Below are 23,894 nucleotides of genomic sequence, written 5' to 3' on the forward strand. Positions count from 1 at the left end.
AAGGCGGAACCACAGACTTAGTTGCAGGAAGTGGGAGAGTGTTTTGTCTTGTCTTGTCACGTCCTTTCCAATCCTCAGCATCACAGGACACCAGGTGGAAGCCCTGCTTATGCAATATTCTATAATGATATTCATTGGTTCCAGCCCAGTCAGTTTCTAATCAGTTTCCCAATATCAAAAAGGTGCTTTCCTAGAGCAAGCCTCAAACGTTACCATCAGTCACCATAACATACCTTGAAGATGTGTATGTGAAGCTTAGAGCCAACACATCCAAAATAGAAGCACATCCCTCCCAGCTGTCCCTGTAGGGCCCTGTCTCCTCCCTCCTGGCAGGGTCCTTCCAGCGCCTGCAATGCTCCCGGCCCACGTGGGTCCGCCCCACTCAGGGTATTCCCTACCAAAGAGCTAGTGGATTTGTGTCACCAAAAACTGGTAGTTGCCATTGTACTCAGTATGACAGTGGTCCCCAACCTTTTTTGGGCCATGGACCACTTTAATGTCAGAAAATATTTTCACAGACTGGCCTTTAGGGTGGGACGGATAAATGTATCACATGACCGAGACAAGCGTCAAGAGTGAGTCTTAGACAGATGTAACAGAGGAAATCTGGTCATTTTTTAAAAATAAAACATTGTTCAGACTTAAATATAAATAAAACAGAAATAATGTAAGTTATTTATTCTTTCTCTGCAGACCAGTACCAAATGGCCCATGGCCCAGGGGCTTGGGGACCACTGCAGTATGAAATATGTACATTTAGAAGGAGTAAAAACAAACGCCCATCCTAAAGGTATAAATTTCTAAAGGCAGAATTGGCCACCATGGTTCAGGACAGCAGAGGACACACACCCTTCCAGCCCCGTCACAGAGGTAGAACCGTCCTGTTTATACCAAGTGAGCCCCGGGCAGAGGAACAAACCCCGTGCCTTGGAGGGGCCGGAATGTCAGGCTCCATGAAGCAGACTTGTCCAGCAGGAGGAAACCATATATTCACACAGCGCAGAGGAGGAGCTCAACGTGGCTGGCAGCGGAAAAATCAAACTGCTCGTTCCGGACGTTAGAATATACACAAAGAACAAAAAAATGCCTGACTCCGCAAAAGATGCTGTCTGAGACGGGCTTCCTGTCACAGCCACCTGCCTTTTCATTAGGATTCTGGGTTCTGTCTCATTAAACACAAGGGTTGATTCAGTTGGGTCCATCTAATTATTCTTATTAAAATATGTAACCATAATATTTTAATTGTAAATTAAAGTTGCACGCATGAATGAATCTGAATTCATTTTAATTTTACCATGGCCCAATGCCAAGGCCCGTTTTTATGGGAAAGATCCATCAGCCTGGATACTGCTCTCCTGGGAATTCAAACCTACGTGCAAATGGAACATATTTAACTCACAAGAGAGACTCGCACTCCCTGTTCGCCTCTCTCTAGATTTATTACAGCAATAAAGCTATTTTAACAAGAGAGACTGCCTTTGGTTCCCCACCCCACCCCCAAAATCTTTAAAAAATAAAATAAAATCACCCAACTTCTAGGCTGGCACTACCAGTTAGGTAGAACAGAGATATCACTCCCGGTCTATTTGAATCTTGAACAAAGATGGTAAAGAGCTCTCAATTCACGTGCCAACCTCCTGATTAATCAGAACTGTTTGCTGTGGGCACCAGGAACCTAACACACATACTGCCCCCTTGGTCTGGATTCTAGAACAGTCATTGATATTGCACTCGGCCCTGCCATATGCAGTTAGGCAGGACCTGAATGACTCGGCATGAAACAACAACCAGCTACTGAGATATTTAAAGGGCTCAGTCAAAACCTCCTCCACTTCCACCAGGCAATGAGGACAGGGAGCTGTTGGGGATGAGATAAAAATCTTTTATAAGTGAGGCTTTAAAAAAGCTTCTTCTTGCCCTGGCCGGTTGGCTCAGTGGTAGAGCGTCGGCCTGGCATGCGGGGGACCCGGGTTCAATTCCCGGCCAGGGCACACAGGAGAAGCACCCATCTGCTTCTCCACCCCCTCCCCCTCTCCTTCCTCTCTGTCTCTCTCTTCCCCTCCCGCAGCCGAGGCTCCATTGGAGCAAAGATGGCCCGGGCGCTGGGGATGGCTCCTTGGCCTCTGCCCAAGGCGCTAGAGTGGCTCTGGTCGCGACAGAGCGACGCCCAGGAGGGGCAGAGCATCGCCCCCTGGTGGGCAGAGCGTAGCCCCTGGTGAGCCTGCCGGGTGGATCCCGGTCGGGCGCATGCGGGAGTCTGTCTGACTGTCTCTCCCCGTTTCCAGCTTCAGAATACAAAAAAAAAAAAAAAAAAAAAAAAAACCCGAAAAAACAAAAAAAGCTTCTTCTTGACTTCTAAGCTGAGGCTGAAAGTAAGGAAGAGCTAGGCAACCTGGTGTGACGGCTGGGAGGAGAAAGATTGTTCCAGGAGTGGGAAAACATCTGGGAAAGCCAAGGGCCCAGAGTACAGAGCAGTCAAAACTCCAAAATAAGCTCTGCTTAGAAATGCGCTGGGTTTGGGGGAGGGCCACAAGATGAGCCTGGAGAAGGAAGCAGGGTCAGATCACAAAGGGCCTCAGAAACCTCATTGGGAGTTTTGACCTTATTCTAAGAGTGATGAAGTAGAAGCCAGATCATCCTGGCCACATGTGGAACATGGATTGCTATGTGATGAACAGGACCCAGAATCTGGCCTTCTGGAGTTCTTTTTTGCTGAGAGGCTAAAGTAAATTTCTGAATATTACACCTCTTTCTCCCTACAGTATTTTTTTTTTCCTTTTCGGTTGAAGAACTCTCCAGTTTAAAATTCCTTAGTGTTATATTATTACTATATAATTACTTATATTAAAAAAAAGCTTTTGCCTGACCAGGCAATGGCGCAGTGGATAAAGCGTCGAACTGGGATGCAGAAGACCCAGGTTCGAGACCCCGAGGTCGCCAGCTTGAGCACGGGCTCATCTGGTTTGAGCAAAAGCCCACCAGCTTGAACCCAAGGTCGCTGGGTCCAGCAAGGGGTTACTCGGTCTGCTGAAGGCCCGCAGTCAAGGCACATATGAGAAAGCAATCAATGAACAACTAAGGTGTTGCAACGTGCAATGAAAAACTAATGATTGATGCTTCTCATCTCTCTCCGTTCCTGTCTGTCTGTCCCTGTCTATCCCTCTCTCTGACTCACTCTCTGTCTCTGTAAAATAAATAAATAAATAAATAAATAAATAAGCTTTTGCAAGGTCAATAAAATGTTTTCTTTATGAAGTTGTTAAAAATTTGTGTCTAGTTTTTATTAACTGAAATGAGTTCATAATAAAAATCAAGTGATTGGCCCGAGCTAGATAGCTCAGATGGTTAGCACATCATCCCAAAAAGCCAAGGTTGTGGGTTCCATCCCTGGTCAGGGCACATATAAGACTCAAGCAACCTATGCATAAATAAGTAGAACAACAAATCAATGTTTTTCGATCTCTTTCTCTCCCTTCCTCTCTAAATTAAATTACAAAAAAAAAATTCAGGACTGACCAGTAGTGGAGCAGTGGAGAGAGCATTGACTTGGTATGCTGAGGTCCCCAACTTGAAACCCCAAGGTCTCTAGCTTGAGCGCAGGCTCATTGGCTTCAGTATAGGCTTGCCAACTTGAGCAAAGGGTCACTGGCACAGCTTGAGCCACAGGGCAAGGCACTTGTGAGAAGCAATCAATGAACAACTAAAGTGCTGCAATCACAAGTTGATGCTTTTTATCTCTCCTCCCTCTCTCTCTCTTTCCTTTCATGTTTGTCTCTCTCTCTCTCTCTCAAATCAATAAAAATTAGCCTGACCAGGTGGTGGCACAGTGGATAGAGTGTCAGACTGGGATGTGGAAGACCCAGGTTCAAGACGGCGAGGTCGCCAGCTTGAGTGCAGGCTCATCTGGTTTGAGCAAAAGCTCACCAGCTTGGACCCAAGGTCGCTGGCTCAAGCAAGGGGTTCCTCGGTCTGCTGAAGGCCCGCAGTCAAGGCACATATGAGAATGCAATCAATGAACAACTAAGGTGTTGCAACATGCAACAAAAAACTAATGATTGATGCTTTTCATCTCTCCCTTCCTGTCTGTCTGTCCCTGTCTATCCCTCTCTCTGACTCTCTCTCTGTCTCTGTAAAAAAAATAAAATAAAAATAAAGTTTAAAAAAATAAAAATTAAAAATATCAAGTAATTAAACTAACCCAATTTTTTTTTTAAAAAAAAGCTTCTAATTGGCAAAAAGTCTTTGTGGCTTTCATGGGTAATTTTTCCCTCAAGAGAGCAGCTATTAAAATGTGCCTTTGGAATGGTGCTAAAAATCGGCATGACCCCAACCCTGTGGTACCGTCAGCCCAGTGGTCAGGCCCACGCAGATGTGTAGTGAAGAATTCATTTACCCCAGGGGAGGTCTGGCCTCCGCCCTTGGCTCCTGGGAGGTACTCTCTAGGGCCCTGCAATGTCCTGCCTGAAAGGGTTATCTTTGCTTGCCTGGATTTTGGCTACTGGGTAGTCTCACAATGTGAATATGCTGGAGTCTTAGGGCCACTCTGTATCACTTTTGACCACTAAAGAAACTGGAGACTAAAGGTATTAACCTGATCCCAGAAGGAATGAAGACAAAAGGTCAGCCACATAGTGAACACTGAGACCCATAAAAACTCTGGACACCCAGGCTTGGTGAGCTCCCATGTGCACATTGTCACACATCAATAAAGGAAGGTTATCCCATAAGGTGAGGATAACCGGAAGTTTCACATTTGGAAGCCTCCCCAACTTGGCTCTATGTGTCTCTTCCTTTGACAGGTTCTAATTGGTGTTCTTTCCCTGTAAAAATCCATTAACCATGAGTATAATAGCTCTCAGTGAGGTCCATGAGTTTTCTTGTGAATTATCAAACTGAGGATGTTTGGGGAACCCCAGAACTTATAATTGGTGTCAAAAGTGAGGAGCAGTCACGTGGGGACATGTAAGTTAGCCAACTTCACAGAGAAAGTATTTCCTGAAGTCAGCAGCTTGGTCCCTGTATCGTTTAACAGAGGGACGGGCGGGGGGGGGGGGGGGGGTAGTATATCTGGTCTTGGTACAGTGTGAGGTTACCTCCAGGGTTGGGGGTTAGACAGGGGGATGGACAGGAAATGGACACAAGGTCACTTCATGGGTGCCAAAAGAATCTACACCTTCATCCACAGATGTTAACATTAAAAAAAATCTACTGAGCTGAACACAGAAGATTGGGGCATTTTACGCATCTTCCTGTACATATATTATACCTGATTTTTTTTAAAAATTCAAAAAACAAACATAAGCACTGCCTTTGGATACGGGGGAACTCAGCCTGGAATTAAAGGGTGAGGTGAGGATACTGAACCCAGAGGCAGGGCTGATGTGAGATCTAGCGAGGACGTTTGTGGACAGAGCCTCTGAAATGGATTGTTTGGTGCTTTCAGTTTGGACAAGGTGAACTAAGGACCATGTGGGTGTGTGACTGTGACTGTGTCTGTGTGCGATGCATGCTCCCTAAAGGCCTGTGTGCACCTGTTCGGTTTCATTAGGCTCCCCTAGGGGCGATGTGTGTGTTACAATAGGAGGGAGGGTGAGACAAAGGGTACTCCGAGGCACAGCAAAGGGTGGGTATGGCAGTGGTCCCACCCTCCTCCCAATCCGACGGAAGTCCTGGAAGCTGGGATTGGAGGCCCGAGGGGACAGGCCGGGTTTGGGAAGGGACAGCCTTTCCCGTTGGTTACACCAAGTCAAGAGACCCAAGAGGTGACAAGCAGGGCAAAACTGAAACTAATGGCAGACAATGGCCTGGGGTGTTCCCAGAGGAGGGAGAGTCGGGGATGAGGCAACAGAGGAGAAAACCAAGAAAGCGGGTGGGAGGGGAACTGTCCAAAGGGTGGGAGGCAGCGTCTGCGAGAACTCTGAGTCACGGGAAACACGCTTGTGTAAGTGGTGGGCGAGTGCGCTGAGAAACAGCCAAGTCACGGCAACCAAAGAATGCCGGCGAGGACGCAGCGGAGGCCGCAGTGGGGCAGGCGCGCCAGAGGGCGTTCGGCTCATTCCTCAGCCCTCTTCTAGGAAGCCCCGCAGTGCCCTGCCTCTCCACCTCTGACTTATGCTTAGTGAATGAAGAACTAACCTGCAGTGAGTCAAAACACAGGCATTATCTACTTTGGGATTTGTAATGATGACATACCTCTTTCTGTTCTTCTGGAAACATCTTCGGCGCAGGACACAATCAATCTGAAAAATAAGATCCCAGCACTCAGTGACATGGAACCCGGAGCAGATCAGCCTCTGATGGCCTCCCACCCAAAGCCCCCTAGAGAGCCTGCCCACCCACGGGCTCTGGGAGGTAACCCTCTGCTGCTCCCCGCTCCCGTCCACTGCTGACCCGACCGAGATCCACGTGGGTCCACTCTGGGGGGGTGGAGTTTGGGACACGGCAAGTTCACGGCAGGTGGATGATGATAGCCCCTCACACTGGAAGGCCGGGCAGGGTCAGGTGGGTGCTGCGGCTTTGGTGACTCAGAGGAGGTAGGGGGTGTGGGGGAGCAGCAGGGCCCCGGGGCGCGGGGGCGCTGCTTGGCAGTCAGGTGGAGAGACTGGGATCCATGTCCAGAGAGACGCATCTGAGAACAACCTGGCGGTGCGACCAGCAACCCAGCCTTCAGGGAACAGGTCATTCCTGTGATATTTAATGACTCCAGTGTTCAGATAACAGATGGAGCGGCCTCAAGAAGAATGAAGGTCAGAAGGTCCTGACCTTCCCAGAGGGGAGTCAGCCTATCAGTTGATCCCATGCCCTGCATACCCAGGTTGTCTATTGTTCCTTAAACCCCCATCGTTGGAGTTAACATCTGCTCCCTGCCAAAAAAATAATTCACTGCCCTGACTATATGCACAGTATACAGTGTATAGCCTTATAATCAAAAGGTGAGTATACCCTGACCTGGCGGTGGGTGCAGTGAATAGAGCATCAGTCTGGGACGCGGAGGGCCCAGGTTCAAGACCCCAAGGTTGCCGGCTTGAGCGTGGGCTCATCTGGTTTGAGCAAGGCTCACCAGCTTGAGCCCAAGGTCACTGGCTCAAGCAAGGAGTCACTCGATCAGCTGTAGCCCCACGGTCAAGGCACATATGAGAAAGCAATCAATGAACAAGTAAGGTGCCGCATGAAAAATTAATGCTTCTCATCTCCCTTCCTGTCTGTCCCTATCTGTCCCTCTCTCTCTCTGTCACAAAAAAAAAAAAGAAAAGAAAAAGAACAGTGAGTATAGCTACCTGGTCACTATTTGACTTTATTTTAATCATACTATGTCTGACCCCATTTTTCAGATAATTATTGTCATCTACAAATATTTCCTGAGTTTCTCCTAACATGCTCGGCCCTGTCGGGAATACGAGGAAGTAAGACCACTTTTTCCGGCCTCCAGTCCCTCACAGGGTCGGGAGGAGATGACCCACAGCAGAGAGAGGGAAAGGAACCCCCTCAGGAGGTGAGTGGAGCGCATCCCGAGCGGCAGGTGGGTCCCTTTCACCTAGAGTAGGCAGGAGGACCCACGGAGAAAGCAGGCGAGAGTGAGGGAACTTCAGTGTTCATGTACAGAAAAGGAACAGTGTGTGGCAATGCCACGCACAGAGGATGGAGAAAAGCATGATGGACAATCAAGGGACAGTGACCAGACATAGGGCCATACCACCCTGAACACGCCTGATCTTGTCTGTTCTCAAAAGGGACAGTGACCAGGCCAGATAAGCCAAGGGAAAGCATTCTTGAAGGAAATGAGTTGAATTGTCACCATCAAAAAGAGATATCTGGATCCTCAGGAACCTGTGAATGTGATCTTATTTGGAGGACTCTTTGCAGGTGGGTGGACCCTAAATCCATTGTCTTTATAAAATTCAGAAGAGAACACACCTACACACACTGAGGAGATGACATGTGAAGATGGAGGCAGCCACTGGGGTGATGCAGCCACAAGCCAAGGACACCTGGAGCCATCAGAAGCTGAAAGAGGCAAGAGGGATTCTCCCCAGAGCCTATAGAGGAAGTACCGCCCTGCCAACACCCTGGTTTGAGATTTCTGGCCTCCAGAATTGTGAAGCAATAAGTTTCTGTTGTTTAAAGCCACCAAATTTGGGTAATTTCTTATAGCAGCCACAGGAAACAATATAGAGAAGGTTTGTGGGGATTAGATTACAAAAATAGGAAGGAGGGAATTCACTCATTCACTTAGTAAATATATATATATATATATATATTTTATAAAGCTCCTACCATGTGCCATGTGCTGGACTAGGAGTGGGACATACAGTGGCATACAGAGCAGACTCAGAGCTCATGAGATGACTTCATAATTACACTGTGGAAATTATATGAAAGGAAAGGACACCCTGTTTTAAGAATTGAGGGACTACATGGGGGTGGAGGATGTTGGCTGAAAAAGTGGCTCTTAAGCTGAAGCCTAAAGGCTATGTAATTTAGCCGGGAAGGCAAAAGAAGAAAGACACTCTCAGCAAAGGAGCTGTCAGGTGCAAGAGATGCTCAGGAGTCCGGGTCATTGAAAGGGCTCCTGTATCAGATGAAAGTGAGACATCGGCTGCATCCATCTCAGGATCTGGCTTGCTTCCTGCACACAGCACACTGCTCCATGCAGCTGGACCTCTGCCCAGGAGGGTCCTCTACCCTCATGCCTTCGCCCCTCCCAGGTCCCCATCAAACTCCCACTCCTCTCTCACGATTCTGCTCAGCGATCACTTCCCCTCTTCTGCCTGGCCCTTTGCCCCATTACACAGCATGCTGTGCAGTCTCCTGTTAACGTCAACCTCACTCGCATCGTAATGTTTGTATATGTAGTTGGTCTCTCCAACTGATTCAGTTTCTCCAACAGAGCCTATCTGTGTTTCCTTGTAACTAAACTTCACAACAACTGGTGAGGGAGATCTGAGTGTCCTCGCTTTACACACATTCAGAGAACAGAAGCAGAGGGATTAAGTTGCCCAAAGTCACACATGAGAAAGCTCAAATCCAATTTCAACTCAAGCCAGTCTGCTTTCCAACCCTGTTCTTTCCATTGGCCAAGGCTGCCTCCATGACTGTGACAGGAAACAAAATATAGCTCGAAGTTTGGATCTTAATTCTCTCCTAAGGGCTTGAGCAGTTCCTACCCAGGCAGAAGGACTCCACAATTCTAATAGGACCTGACCAGGTGGTGGTGAAGTAGATAGAGTGTCAGCCTGGGATGCTGAGGACCCAGGTTTAAAATCTCAAGGTTGCCGGCTTGAGCCCAAAGGTAACCAACTTGAATAATGTGTCACTGGCTCAGCTGGAGCCTCCCCACCCCCATCAAGGAACATATGAGGAGTAATCAATGAACAACTAAAGTGCTGCAACTACAAGTTGATGCTTCTCATCTCTCTCCCCTCCTATCTGTCCCTCTTTCTTACTGTACACCCCTTCTCTCTTGCTAGAAACAAAGAGAGAAATAAATAAATAAATAAATAAATAAATGGAGGAAGAAATTTCTAAGCCAGAAGAACTTAAATGTATCAAATCATCACATTGTATATTCTGCCAATTAGACCTACATCAAGCTACAAAAGTAATAATAATAGAAGGACTACTCAGTCCAAAAATGGGCAAAGGACCCCAAATAGACATTGCTCCAAGGAAGATTTACAAATGGCACATGGAAAGATGTTCACCATCATTAGTCATCAGGAGGGAAGCAAATCAAGACCACACTGGGATATCACTTCACACCCACTAGGCTGGCTAGAATCAGAAAGTCAGATAATAATAAATGTTGGCACGGTTAAAGACAAACTGGAACCCGCATACACTGCAGGTGGGAATAGAAAATGGGGCAGCCACTTTAGAAAACAGTCTGGCAGTTTCTGAAACAATTAGACATAGACTTATCATCTGACACAATTGTACTCTTAGGTATAGACCCAAGGGAAATAAAAACGTGTCCACATAGAAACTAGTATATAAATATCAGTATTATTCATGATGGCCAAAAGATGAAATAACCTAAGTGTCTATCAGTGAATGGATAGACAAACAAAAGGTGCTGTATTCATACAGTGGAATATTATTCAACAATAAAGAGAAATGAAGTACTGACATATGCTACAACTTAGCCCATGTACTATAAATTCCATTTACATGAAAGTCCAGAATAGGAAATTCTATACAGACAGAAAATAGATTGCTTGGGCTTGAGTAGGGTGGGTGGGGAGAGAGGTGAAATTTAGGGGCATGGCAGAATGATAGCTAAAGGGCAATGAAATGAGATCATGAAAATATTCTAAAATTGTCTGTGGTGATGATTGCATATATCTGTAAATATACCGTATTTCCCCATGTATAAGATGCTCCCATGTATAAGATGCACCTTAATTTTGGGGCCCGAAATTTTAAAAAAAAAGTATTACATAAAGTTACTGAAATGCTAGTTTAAAAAAAAAACTACAACAATGAACGCAAAAACAAGCGTGAAATATCAGGAAATGCAAGTGAAAAATCTACAACCACTGTATGAGACGCACCCAGTTTTTAGACCCCAAATTTTTCGGGGAAAGGTGCGTCTTATACATGGGGGAAGGCAGTAGCAGAAACTTTAATGGGTAAATTGTATGTGGCTATCTCAATGAAGGTATCAAGGAGAGGTACTACCTGAAACCCTGAGGCTGACCTGTTCCATTCAGGGCCCTCATCCTGCAGGTCACAACAGGCGCGGGGCTGAAGGCCGTCATCGGCTCCCTGGGGTTCTATCGTCCCCGAAGGGCTCTGACCCAGCCCTCCTCTCAGTCTCCTTTTCCAACCCTTCCTTCCACCACGCCTCCCGATGCTCAGACTAGAGCCAGCAAGTACTGGCTCTGAACCCATTGTCAACACACAAAAGAAGTCCAAACGGGTAACAAGCCTGACCTATGGTGGCGCAGTGGATAAAGCATCAACCTGGAATGCTGAGGTCGCCGGTTCAAAACCCTGCACTTGTCTGGTCAAGGCACATGTGGGAGTTGATGCTTCCTGCTCCTCTCCCCCTTTCTCCCACTCTCTCTCCTCTCTAAAATGAGTAAATAAATAAATTTTACAAACCTGTAACAATTTTTGAGTCTACTTGAGCCAAACTGACACCAAATCGCCAGGGAGCAAAATCTCAAGGGGTTCAGAAAAACGCTCCGGAGAATGGCAGCGTCACCTCTTATATTACATCAGAATCGAAGGGGAAGGCTAAGGGGCTACAGAAATCGTGGGTGAGAGATTAGGGAGATGGGAGAAAGCAAAGCGGGGAGACATCCGGATTGGATAAGGAGTAAAAGGAATAGACACCTACCGGGTGGGCAGGGCAGGTGCAGGATAGTTAACAATCACCATGATAATAACAAGGAGGGGATTGTTAGGGGAAAAAAATACCGCCTTAGGACATGACTTCCTTCCAGGAACTGCTTTTAGTTAGAGAGTTTTCATTTATTTTAGGTCTCTGAGTTTGTGAGGCTAGCATGTTGGGCTCCCCACTGCTAGGAGAGGGTTGTGACAGGGGCAACACAGGACCTTGATCCTTGTCTTTCTGAGAGAAAGACTTATGTAATCAGAGACCAAGTGCAAGTAAAAAAACGAAAGTACTGGCCGTGCAGGAAGGAAGTCAGAAAAGGGGGCCTGGAGACCGTTCAGGGGGTCAGCCCAGGACAAGCTGCTGCTGCCCGCTGCTCCCCTGGTTGTGAGGAGCCACTGCGCCACCTCACCCGCAGGTGTTGTAAAGTACCAAAAGCTACAGAATTAATATTAATATTTTGGGAGGCTTGAAGAACATTTTATTAATTTGGGTTAAGGTGTGCAGAGAAATTATGAGAATAGTCTCTGTACTGTGTGATTGGCATGACCAGGATGGCCCTTGGCATTGTATTGTGAATGCAAAGGGGAGGAAAACATGGATTCCCAGACATTCCACCACGCCTGTGGGGAAAGGGGTGAATGGCTAGCCAGGTGCAGGAAGAGAAAAGCCAAAATAAACCTTTCCTTATAGCAATGAACCATTTGCGAGCATTTGTCCCCACGGAAACTACCTCTCCTATGTAAATGCATGTGGTTAATACGTGTGACTCTGGACAGAGAGATAGCAGATAAACACTAGATAATATAAGAATGCCTTTTAATATGTAAAAGACATCTTTCTACCATTGTGTTGACTTGTAAATTTTGTTTTCTCCAAAATAATGTATGGCTTGCAAATTGAACGTGGTCCTATCATGTTAAAGGACATATGACTATAACCAATAGTGATAAGGGGCTCCTAATTACAATTTTTGCTTCTGTACTTCCCACTTACAAAACTATAAAAACTAAGTAGAACAAACGGCCAGCGCGCTCTCCCTCAGACTCCTGTCGGAGTTGCCGCAGCTTGGCCAAGCTAGACAATAAAGCTTTGATACGGACTTTGTTCGTGTCTTCAATGTTTCGGGTCCCCAGGATTAGGCTTAACAGTTGCAAGACTCCTGGGGTCACTTAGAATTTCGGAGGAAGAGAGAGGCAAGGAAGAAGAGGGCCTGAGAAGAAGGAAAGGGGAGGGATGAGGAGGAAGACATGGGTGGACCTTTGTCCTACGGGATTTTAAGGGCAGGGATTGTCAGGGAGGTCCCAGGGAGGATCACAGTAGAATATTCATCAGCTTTCCAGGTGCGTCCCTTTTGTGTGTGGGGGGGGGTCATTATCACTGCAGCTGGTCCTGAGGTCAGCCGTGGTTGTCTGGTTTAGCTGCCTTTCTGGGCCTGAAGCCAAAACACAACTGTGGCGCAGTGGATAGAGCATCGACCTGGAATGCTAAAGTCGCAGGTTCAAAACCCTGGGTTTGCCTGGTCAAGGCACATATGGGAGTTGATGCTTCCTGCTCCTCCCCCTTCTTTCTCTCTCTCTCCTCTCTTAAATGAATAAATAAAGTCTTAAAAATAATAGGTGTTATCTCCAGGGGTTAGGGCTGAAGCGCTGTTCTCGGCTATCTCATCTGTTCCTCCTGTAAGGGCGCCTGAAACCACAGGACGAGCCCTATGCCAGGGGAGGCTCCGAATTTATGACCAGCGATATGAAATCAGGGGGTCTAAACCGCGTGACCAGCTAAGGGAGGAAATGTCACTCTGGGGTTAACATCCTCGTTTTCCCAGTTTCGCCCTTTGCTGGACTCCTGGGCTCTCCACCCTGATGGCCGTCCGTGCCGGGCCCATCATCCTTGCTCATGTCCGTCTAACTGCCTACCACAGAGGGCCGTCACATCTACTCAAGGAGGGTTCTGTGAGACGCGTCGCAAGGGAAGAAGACAGGCACTTGATGCAGCTCGGGGCCTGCAGGTGACATGCTGAGGCCCATAGCAGGAAAGAGGGCATTCTTCCCCCAGCTGCTGTACTGACACCCAAGGGCCGGTCCTGAATTGCACAGAGAGTGGCATGTTCTGGGTGGGAACATGATAAGGAATCATACATGACTCCCCGGCAGAAGTCACAGAGTCACTGTCACCTCTCACTTTACTGAGGGTAGTTCCCACCCAGCCAGCCTTCTTCCCTTCAGCTCTGCGCTCCGTCTCTGACTCCGCCCACTCCCATATCACCAGCAGCCGGGGCCCGGATCAGAACTGCCTTTGAAGCCAGCCGCCTCCTCCCAGGGAAATCTCCAGCCAGACATCCTGCCGGCATCTCAGACCCACTGTGTCTAATCCAGGCTGGCTGCCGCACGCCCCTTCTCCACAACCTATCCGGTGCTGCCTCCTCCCTCGCTGTATGTTTTTTTTTTTTTTAATTTATTCATTTTAGAGAGGAGAGAGAGAGACAGAGAGAGAGAGAGAGAGAGAGGAGAGACAGAGAGAGAGAAGGGAGGGAGGAGCTGGAAGCATCAACTCCCATATGTGCCCTGACCAGGCAAGCCCAGGGTTTCAACCCGGAGTCCTCAGCATTTCCAGGTCGATGCTTTATCCACTGCGCCACCACAGGTCAGGCCCTCGCTGTACATTTTAATTAATGGTGTCAACACCTACAGTGACTGAAGTGGGAACTCCAGAAACGGCCTCATTCTTTCCTCTCCCTTAGTTTCCAAGCCCAGCTGGTCAGCCAGCCCTGCTGACCCTCTCTCTCAATGCCTCCTGTGTCCATTCCCTTCTGCCAGCCTCCAACGCCAGTGGACTGATTCTGGCCCTTGTCATTTCCCTCCTGGACCCTCGCTGGAATAAAGGCAGAGTCCCCGCACCCAACACACCTAGCAGGTTGCTCGCTAAACACTTTCTGAATGAATGAGAGAAAGTGCATGATTGAACATGAGTGCAGGAACACATGAGGAAATCAATGAATAAACAAAAGAATAAAAGCATGCTGTATGAAAACAAAGACAATTAAGGAATATATAGTTGTAAGGCCAGTAGCCACGGCCACCATCACAGCCACCTGGCCCGTGCAGGTTCGCATTTGGTTCGGACAGACGGTAATGAAACAACGGAGCCAAGAACTGGTGGGCCATTACCTTTAATCCTAGCTTGCACCCGGTGGGCAAGAAATACACACAATGGGAAAACACTTCCCTTTCCATTCAGGGCTCCCAAAGCTACTGATTTATCCAAATTTTCCTAGGATCAAAGGTTTGTACCTCACCAGCCTTATTCACCTCTGTTCCCCATCTCCTTCTCTCTGCACAAACTCTGCACAAACTGGCTTCTCCTTCAGCACTCCACCATCTAGGCTGCTTCTCCTCTCCTCCACGTGGCCTTTCTCTGTCCTGCCCTCCTCTAGCATGGGCTCCTCTGCCCCATTTTATAGTGTAGAAATCAAAACCTTTAATCCAGTATACAAACAAGGAAATCTCTGATTCAAAGTCACTTAGGGTGGGAAAGGCTTAGTATTAAAACTAAGCCTTAGGCTGTAACGACCCTGCCTGCTTACAGCCTGTCCCCCCACACCCAATGCAAACTATAAGTGAGCAAGACTATATATCATATCTACAAACTTATTTGACCAACAATAGTCTAGTGGAAGAAATGCAGCCAAGTAGGTTCAAGGCATCAGGTGACAGACAGAGTGCTATGCAGGGGAAGGAGACAGAAAGTAACACGTGTCCTCCTGCTGCTTCCTGGGGGAGAGGGGTAGAAACTAACATGTGTCCTCCTGTTGTCAGGTACTAAACCGGGCGCTTCACACAGCTCACACCTGAGTTACCCAGCAACCGTGTGCCGTACTGCACTCCAGATGAGGAAACTGACATGCAAAGAAGTTAAATAACCATCACCCAACTCGTACGTGGCAGGGTTCAGGTTCAAACCTAGGTCTGCAGATCCCAAATCCCACGCTGGTCAGTGGACACAGGCTGACAAGACAGGTTCGACTTCAAAAGATACTAGTAACAACAGAGAGAGTGCTTCTGACAAACTGTCACTACTCAAAGAACTTCACATAGATCCTCATAGAAATCCTATGTTCTAAGTATGAACATTATCCCCATTTTACAGTTAAGGAAACGAACTCAGGGACACAGACGGCAGTCTGGTGATTACCGGAAGGAAAGGGGGTGGGGCAGGTAGAAGGGGGTAGAGGGAGATAAATGGGGACGGAAAGAGACTTGACTTGGTGGTGAACACACAACACGACATACAGATGATGTATTACAGAACTGTACATTTGAGACCTATATAAATTTATTAACCAATGTTACCCCAATAAATTCAATAAAAATACTTTTTAAAAGATAAAAATTAAGAAGCATCTGAGATCTTGCCTCCCGGCACGTGTTGTCAGTTTGGCTCAAATAAATTCTGAAAATTTTCAAAATATTAAATTAAAAAAAAAATTTTTTTTAACTTTAAACCTGACCAAACTGAACAAAGCCACTGCAAGTCTTTTTCAAAGAAAGTTAATCCTGTGATCTTTTTTCTTTCAATTTTTAAGATTTTATTTATTCATTATAGAGAGGAGAGAGAGAGAGAGAGAGAGAGAGAGAGAAGGGGGGGAGGAGCAGGAAGCATCAACTCCCATATGTGCCCTGACCAGGCAAGCCCAGGGTTTTGAACCGGCAACCTCAGCGTTTCCAGGTTGACGCTTTATCCACTGCGGCACCACAGGTCAGGCAAATCCTGTGATCTTGTCAGCATTTTTTTTGTGGGTTTTTTTTTTTTTTGTCAGTGATTTAAAGTTCAAAGATTAACAAGAGACCAAGAAGGAAAACAAAGGCAGTCAGGGCGCAGGAGAGAAACACAGGACTCAACCTTCTGGGAGTTCTCTGTGAATACATTTGGATGGAAGCAAAAGGCAAGATTTACCTATTGTGACCTGCATAAATTTGAAATGGGAGAGGTAGCTGGGAGGATCATCACGCTCTATGCAGGCACATGGCTCTGGGCTGCATGCTCTCTGCCCACCTCGTGCAAATGGAAAACAGCACACGAGACATGATTCCATCTGAGTCAGCCAGTGTTCACACTTTGACCTTGACCAGAAACAGGGTGACCAACTACAAAGTCAAGAGCTCACACACCCTTCCCTTCTTAGAAATAGGGGTGCTTCCAGGAAGAGATCCTTGACCCAGGGGCAAAGCCATAAGCGTGAGGCTGCTCACTGTAGCTGTGTTTATAACTGAAAATGCCGAGACAGCCCGAATGCCCATTAGTAAGAAGCTGATTAAACAAAATAATATGCACTCACAGAATGCCTTGTAGTTGTTAGAAAGAGAAAAAAAAAAGGCTCTAGCTGAGTAGCTCAGTTGGTTAGAGCCTCATCCTGATACACTAAGGTTGTGGGTTCGATCCCTGGTCAGGGCACATATAAGAATCAACCAATGCCCTGGCTGGATAGCTTGGTTGGTTAGAGAGTGGTCCCCAACCTTTTTTGGGCCACAGACTGGTTTAATGTCAGAAAATATTTTCACGGACTGGCCTTTAGGGTGGGACAGATAAATGCACAAAATAAAATTATGCGACTGGCATAAAAACTGTGGTATTTTTAAATATAATTGTCGAACTTACAAGACAAGCATCGAGAGTGAATCTTAGACAGATGTAACAGAGGGAATCTGGTCATTTTTTAAAAATAAAACATCGCTCAGACTTAAATATATATAAATAAAACGGAAATAATGTAAGTTATTTATTCTTTCTCTGCAGACCAGTACCAAATGGCCCACGGACTGGTACCAGTCCACGGCCCAGGGGTTGGGGACTACTGGGTTAGAGCATAATCCCAAAACACAGAGGTTGGCAGTTCAATACTTAGTCAGTGCATATACAGGAACAGACCAATGTTCCTCTCTCTCTCTCTCTCTCTCCCTTCCTCTCTCGCTAAAATCAATCAATAAAATGATCCAGGCCCTGGCCGGTTGGCTCAGTGGTAGAACGTTGGCCTGGCGTGCGGGGGACCCGGGTTTGATTCCCGGCCAGGGCACACAGGAGAAGCGCCCATCTGCTTCTCCACCCCACCCCTCCTTCCTCTCTGTCTCTCTCTTCCCCTCCCACAGCCGAGGCTCCATTGGAGCAAAGATGGCCCGGGCGCTGGGGATGGCTCCTTGGCCTCTGCCCCAGGTGCTAGAATGGCTCTGGTCGCGGCAGAGCGACGCCCTGGAGGGGCAGAGCATCACCCCCTGGTGGGCAGAGCTTCGCCCCAGGTGGGCGTGCCGGGTGGATCCCGGTCAGGCGCATGTGGGAGTCTGTCTGACTGTCTCTCCCTGTTTCCAGCTTCAGAAAATAAAAATAAATAAATAAATCAATAAATAAAATGATCCAGCATGGCAGCAGAGTAGGTGGTTGTTACATTCATCTCCTCCCAGAACCAAACTGGAGTTAGAACTTTAAGAACAATCAGCTTGACCTGTGGTGGCGCAGCGGATAGAGCGACAACCTGGAACACTAAGGTTACTGGTTCAAATCCCCAAGCTTGCCTGGTCAGGGCACATATGAGAAGCAACCAGTGAAGAACTGAAGTGAAACAACTACACACTGATGCTTCTTTCTCTCCCCACCCCTCTTTCTTTCTAAAATAAAATCAATAAATTAAATCTAAAAAAAAAAAGGAACAATCATCCCGAAAAGTCAACTCAAGGCTAAATGAAGAAGCCACATGAACGCTGGAAGAAAGGGCAGACACCCTAAAAGGTACAAATGTAATAATAATAATAATAATAATAATAATAAAAGTAAACTCAACAAATAAAAAACATTTTTTGAAGAAAATCTGTAAGTGCTGAGATGGGGGTGGAGGGCAGCTGCCCAGGATACACAAAGTAGAAATAACAAATTGAAGAACAACACATAGTCTGATTCCATTGTTTAAGTGTGTACATATAGATTTATACTGTAAGGCCAGTAGCCACGGCCACCATCACAGCCGCCTGGCCCATGCAGGTTCACATTTGATTCGGACAGACGGTAATGAAACAAGGTGGTGGGCCATTAGCTTTAATCCTAGCCTGCACCTGGCGGGCAAGAAATACACACAGTGGGAAAACACTTCCCTTTCCATTCAGACCTCCCAAAGCCACTGACTTATCAGAGTTTTCCTAGGATCAAAGGTTTGTACCTCACCAGCATTATTCACCTCTGTTCCCCATGCCCTTCTCTCTGCACAAACTCTGCACAAACTGGCTTCTCCTTCTACACTCTGCCATCTTGGTTGCTTCTCCTCTCCTCCACGTGGCCTTTCTCTGCTCTCCTCCTTTCTCTGCTCTCCTGCATGGGCTCCTCTACTCCATTTTATAGTGTAGAAATCAAAACCTTTAATTCAATATACAGACAAAGAAGTCTCTGACACAAAGTCACTTAGCTGAGGCATAATGGGATTCCTCAAAGGGTAGGAAAAGCTTAGTCTTAAAACTAAGCCTTAGGCCAGGGGTCAGGAACCTTTTTGGATGAGAGAGCCATGAACACCACATATTTTAAAATGTAATTCTGTGAGAGCCATACAACAACCCGTGTATGTTACACATTATCCAATAAAAATTTGTTGCTGTCCCAGAGGACAGCTGTGATTGGCTCCAGCCACCCGCAACCATGAACATGAGCAGTAGGAAATGAATGGATTGTAATACATGAGAATGTTTTATATTTTTAACGTTATTATTTTTTTATTAAAGATTTCTCTGCGAACCAGATGCAGCCATCAAAAGAGCCACATCTGGCTCGTGAGCCATAGGTTCCAGACCCCTGCCTTAGGCTATAACGACCCTGCCTGCTTACAACCTGTCCCCCACACCCAATGCAAACTATAAGCGAGCAAACCTATATATCATATTTACAAACTTATTTGACCAACATTCCACCCCTTTTGCTCACTTCACAACCTAAAGCACAGGTATTCCTGCACAAGGGAATTAGGCACATTACACATTACACAAATTACAACAACATGACAAACCATACAATTTCAACAATTACAAAGATACACTTCAGTCTCTGAGCACTTTACCAAAAGCACAAAATGTCCTCAGCCTTCTTTCTAGCCATGGGAAAAGCTTCCTGGGGCAGGGGAGGGCCTCTAGCAAAGCCACCCTCAACCCCCATCAGGGTATTTCACGTTGTCCAAAATCCATAAGTCCATCCAACAAAGGAGCCAGTGCCCATTCCGGTCATAGTCCAGGAAATCAGTCCAGGCACATGGGCCTCAGCCACCCCCCCTCATCGCTGCCGTCCTAGCAGGTCTTACACTGTCCCAAAGAGGAGCACATGGCAATGGCAGTCAGCATTTATCTCTGCTCCAGAGAGCATGATGGCATTCACCCCTATGTCCCAAACTCGCAGACCTACCAGGGCTGTAGTAAGTACTCCTTGCTGCTGGGCTCTCACCTTCTGGAGACTGCAGATCACAACCCCAGCTCTATTCTCCTCATCCCCCAAAGAGGAACTGAAAACACCAGCTCCCGCTGCCTGGTGTGAGCCCTGGGCCGCCCCACCTTCTGCTCCGTGGGCCTTGCCTCCCACCGCTGTTGGCTCTCCGCAAAGTCCAGTGCAATCTGCAACTCGCGAACCTGTGATTCCTTCTCCAGCATCTGCTCCATTTCTAAGCGAATCTCGCAAACCTGGTTGGCCTCCTCTGGTGCTTGCTCCAGCTCCAGGGTCGGCATCTTTTTCTCCCACGTTTGCTCCAGCTCCTTCCACTGCTCGGTTTGCAGGTCCTGGGCAGCCTCTTTCATAGAGCTCTTGGTTTCCTCACACATGGCTGTAAAAGTCAGCCAGCCTATGGCCCCCAAAAGGACAGCCATGGGGAACCATAACAGCAGCCAGTCCTTTACTCCACCACTCAAAGGTGGTGGTGGCTCCATACTGATCTGTATCGAATCCTGCCACAGACTACGCCAAATGTAAAGCCAGCAGCCACAGCCACCATCACAGCCGCCTGGCCCATGCAGGTTCGCATTTGATTCGGACAGACAGTAATGAAACAACAGAGCCAAGAACTGGTGAGCCATTAGCTCTAATCCTAGCTTGCACCCAGCAGGCAAGAAATACACACAGTGGGAAAACACTTCCCTTTCCATTCAGGGCTCCAAAAGCCACTAACTAATCTGAGTTTTCCTAGAATCAAAGGTTTCTACCTCACCAGCCTATTCACCTCTGTTCCCCATCTCCTTCTCTCTGCACAACTCTGCACAAACTGGCTTCTCCTTCTACACTCTGCCATCTTGGCTGCTTCTCCTCTCTCCACGTGGCCTTTCTCTGCTCTCCTGCATGGGCTCCTCTATCCCATTTTATAGTGTAGAAATCAAAACCTTTAATCCAGGGGTCCCCAAACTACGGCCCGCGGGCCACATGCGGCCCCCTGAGGCCATTTATCTGGCCCCCGCCACACTTCCAGAAGAGGCACCTCTTTCATTGGTGGTCAGTGAGAGGAGCATAGTTCCCATTGAAATACTGGTCAGTTGGTTGATTTAAATTTACTTGTTCTTTATTTTAAATATTGTATTTGTTCCCGTTTTGTTTTTTTTACTTTAAAATAAGATCTGTGCTGTGTGCATAGGGATTTGTTCATAGTTTTTTTTATAGTCTGGCCCTCCAATGGTCTGAGGGACAGTGAACTGGCCCCCTGTGTAAAAAGTTTGGGGACCCCCTGCTTTAATCCAATATACCAACAAAGAAGTCTCTGATACAAAGTCACTTATCTGAGGCATAATGGGATTCCTCAAAAGAGTGGGAAAGGCTTAGTCTTAAAACTAAGCCTTAGGCTATAACGACCCTGCCTGCTTACAGCCTGTCCCCCACACCCAATGCAAACTATAAGCGAGCAAACCTATATATCATATTTACAAACATTTTTGACCAACATATACCCATATATTCTTGGAGATGCAGAGAAAAAGGTTCCAGAAAAGGGTACATGCCTAAGTGAGAGCAACTTGGGCAGGACAAGGAGATCATGCATTTTTTTTCTCTTTATATATTCCTGGATTACTAACAACTTTTATTTTGTTTAACATATTACTTTTGTGAATGAAAAATGAACAAAATAAATACATAAATATCTATAACATACATAAACATATGACAAAAGCATGAGCCCCACGGTCATCTGTAATCTTTTCTGCTAAACCAAGAAAAACCATTCTAGTTCAGCTGGTTAGAGCATCGCCCACATACACCAAGGTTGCAGGTTTGATCCCTGGTCAGGGCACATACAGGATTCAAAAAATAAATGTGCAAATAAGTGGAACAAATTGATGTCTCTCTCTCTCTCTCTCTCTCTCTCTATTTCTTCTTCTCTCTCTCTTTCTCTCTCTAAAATTAACATTTAAACAATTTTTAAGTTAAAAAGAAGCCTGACCTGTGGTGGTGGCGCAGTGGATGGAGCGTTGAGCTGGAATGCTGGGGTCGCTGGTTCGAGTCCCAGGCTTGCCCGGTCAAGGCGCATACAAGAACTTCAAGGTGATGCTTCCCACTCCTCCACCCCACCACCACCACCTCTCTCTGTCTGTCTGTCTCTCTCTCTCTCTCTCTCCTCTTTTTAAAATCAATAAACAAAATCTTTAAATAAATTAGTCAATTAAATAAAAAAGTAAAAAAGATAAACCAATTACTAGGAGAGGAAACGGGCCTGGGGAAGTGAACTCTTGGGCTTCCTCTCCGCGGCCCTGTCTGATATTTCTCCCTCCCTGAGCTGACACAGCAGGTTGTATTTTCATTCAGTTCTAATCAGTCAGACGAGTTTTGAGGCAGGATTTGCATAAAAACAAAGCAAGAACTACCCAGCGAATCCAGACAGCCTGGAAGGTGCTTGGCCTGGCCCAGCCCAGCCCAAACTAACTCCATTCAGGCTGCGGTGGTATCAGGAACTGCCAGCCCACAGCCTGATTGGCCAAAGGTCTCTTTGATAAGTCTTTCCAACTCCACCCACAATGTCTACACCCAGCTCTGACTACAGTATTTATTTCTAACTCATCCTTCCCTTGCTGCCCAATGGACTTGAAGCAGTTCCCAAATAGATTAAAGACAGCAAACAATAGTTGACCTGAAGAAGTTGATTCCATTTCAACATACATTCAGGAATGTGAGCGGTCTTATGTTGAATTTTGCCCACAGCTCTGATTAATCTCCCATAACTGATTAATCTGCCTTGTTCCCTCCTCCTGCCCTCTGGCCTGCTGTAACTTAATTTAGGACATCTCGAACTTCTTTCTTGTTCCCACAAGTGCTTCTTAAGGTCTGTATCGTAAAGCCACAGTTTACAACAATCAGAAACATAATCCAGAAAATCTTTGCTACACCACCACTCCTGATTGAGCAAATAAATTGAAATTCAACAAGCTTCCCCATGCTCGGCAGAGACCACTGACATTTCTCCCTAGTCTTTCTCATGGCCATACATGTATAATAAGTCTTCTGGCACATACCTACTCTCCTGACACAGGGAGTTTGGGTGACAATCTTCAATAACTCCCTGGAAAGGCGGCATCAATGTGTTTAGAGCTCAGATTTGGAGCCATCTACACCTGGGTTTAAACCCCAACAGCACCACTTAGGCTGTATGACCTTAGACAAGTTATTTAACTTCTCTGAGTCTCCATTTTCTTGTATGGGAAGAAAGAGTTCTTAACAGTGCCTATTTTATAAAGTAACTGTAAGAAATAAATCAGATAATGTACTTAAAGCACTTAGCAAGTGTGCAATAAAATCTAAGAATTCCACTTGACCAGGAGGTGGCGCAGTGGATAGAACATCGGACTGGGATGTGGAGGACCCATGTTTGAAACCCCTAGGTTGCAGGCTTGAGCCTAAGGTCGCTCGCTGGCTTGAGCAAGGGGTCATTCGCTCTCCTGTAGCCTCCCAGTCAAGGCACATATGAGAAAGCAATCAATGAACAACTAAGGTGTTGCAATGAAGAAATGAGGCTTCTCATTTCTCTCCCTTCCTGTCTGTTTGTCCCTATCTGTCTCTTTCTCTGTCCCTGTCACACACAAAAATTTAAGAATTCTGCCACATTGCCTGACCAGGCGGTGGCGCAGTGGATAGAGCATTGGACTGGGATGCAGAGGACCCAGGTTCGAGACCTCGAGGTCGCCAGATTGAGCGCGGGCTCATCTGGTTTGAGCAAAAAGCCCACCAGCTTGAACCCAAGGTTGCTGGCTCCAGCAAGGGGTTACTCGGTCTGCTGAAGGCCCGCAGTCAAGGCACATATGAGAAAGCAATCAATGAACAACTAAGGTGTTGCAAAGCGCAATGAAAAACTAATGATTGATGCTTCTCATCTCTCTCCATTCTTGTCTGTCTGTCCCTGTCTATCCCTCTCTCTCTCTGGAAAAAAAAAAAAAGAATTCTGCCACTGCATATAAATGCATATACATTATACGTGTATAGCTAGCTCTACAGATCAGAAAGAGAAAAGCAAGGCTTGCCTGTATGGCCAGTAGCCACAGCCATCATCGCAGCCGCCTGGCCCATGCAGGTT

The 23,894-nt window shown here is 46.7% G+C and overlaps 1 protein-coding gene across 2 annotated transcripts in view; it reads right to left on the reverse strand.

Moving 5' to 3' along the window:
* SNX10 (sorting nexin 10) overlaps positions 1-23,894 on the reverse strand; it is an 82,345-nt gene that overhangs the window by 26,725 nt on the left and 31,726 nt on the right. For both annotated transcript variants that reach the window (XM_066354119.1, XM_066354118.1), the window contains one exon: positions 6,193-6,239. In XM_066354119.1, coding sequence (XP_066210216.1) covers positions 6,193-6,216 — 24 coding nt within the window. In that variant the 5' untranslated portion in view covers positions 6,217-6,239. The remainder of the gene's footprint in view (positions 1-6,192; positions 6,240-23,894) is intronic.

This window comes from Saccopteryx leptura, chromosome 12 (genome assembly GCF_036850995.1).
Source record: "Saccopteryx leptura isolate mSacLep1 chromosome 12, mSacLep1_pri_phased_curated, whole genome shotgun sequence".
NCBI lineage: Eukaryota > Metazoa > Chordata > Mammalia > Chiroptera > Emballonuridae > Saccopteryx > Saccopteryx leptura.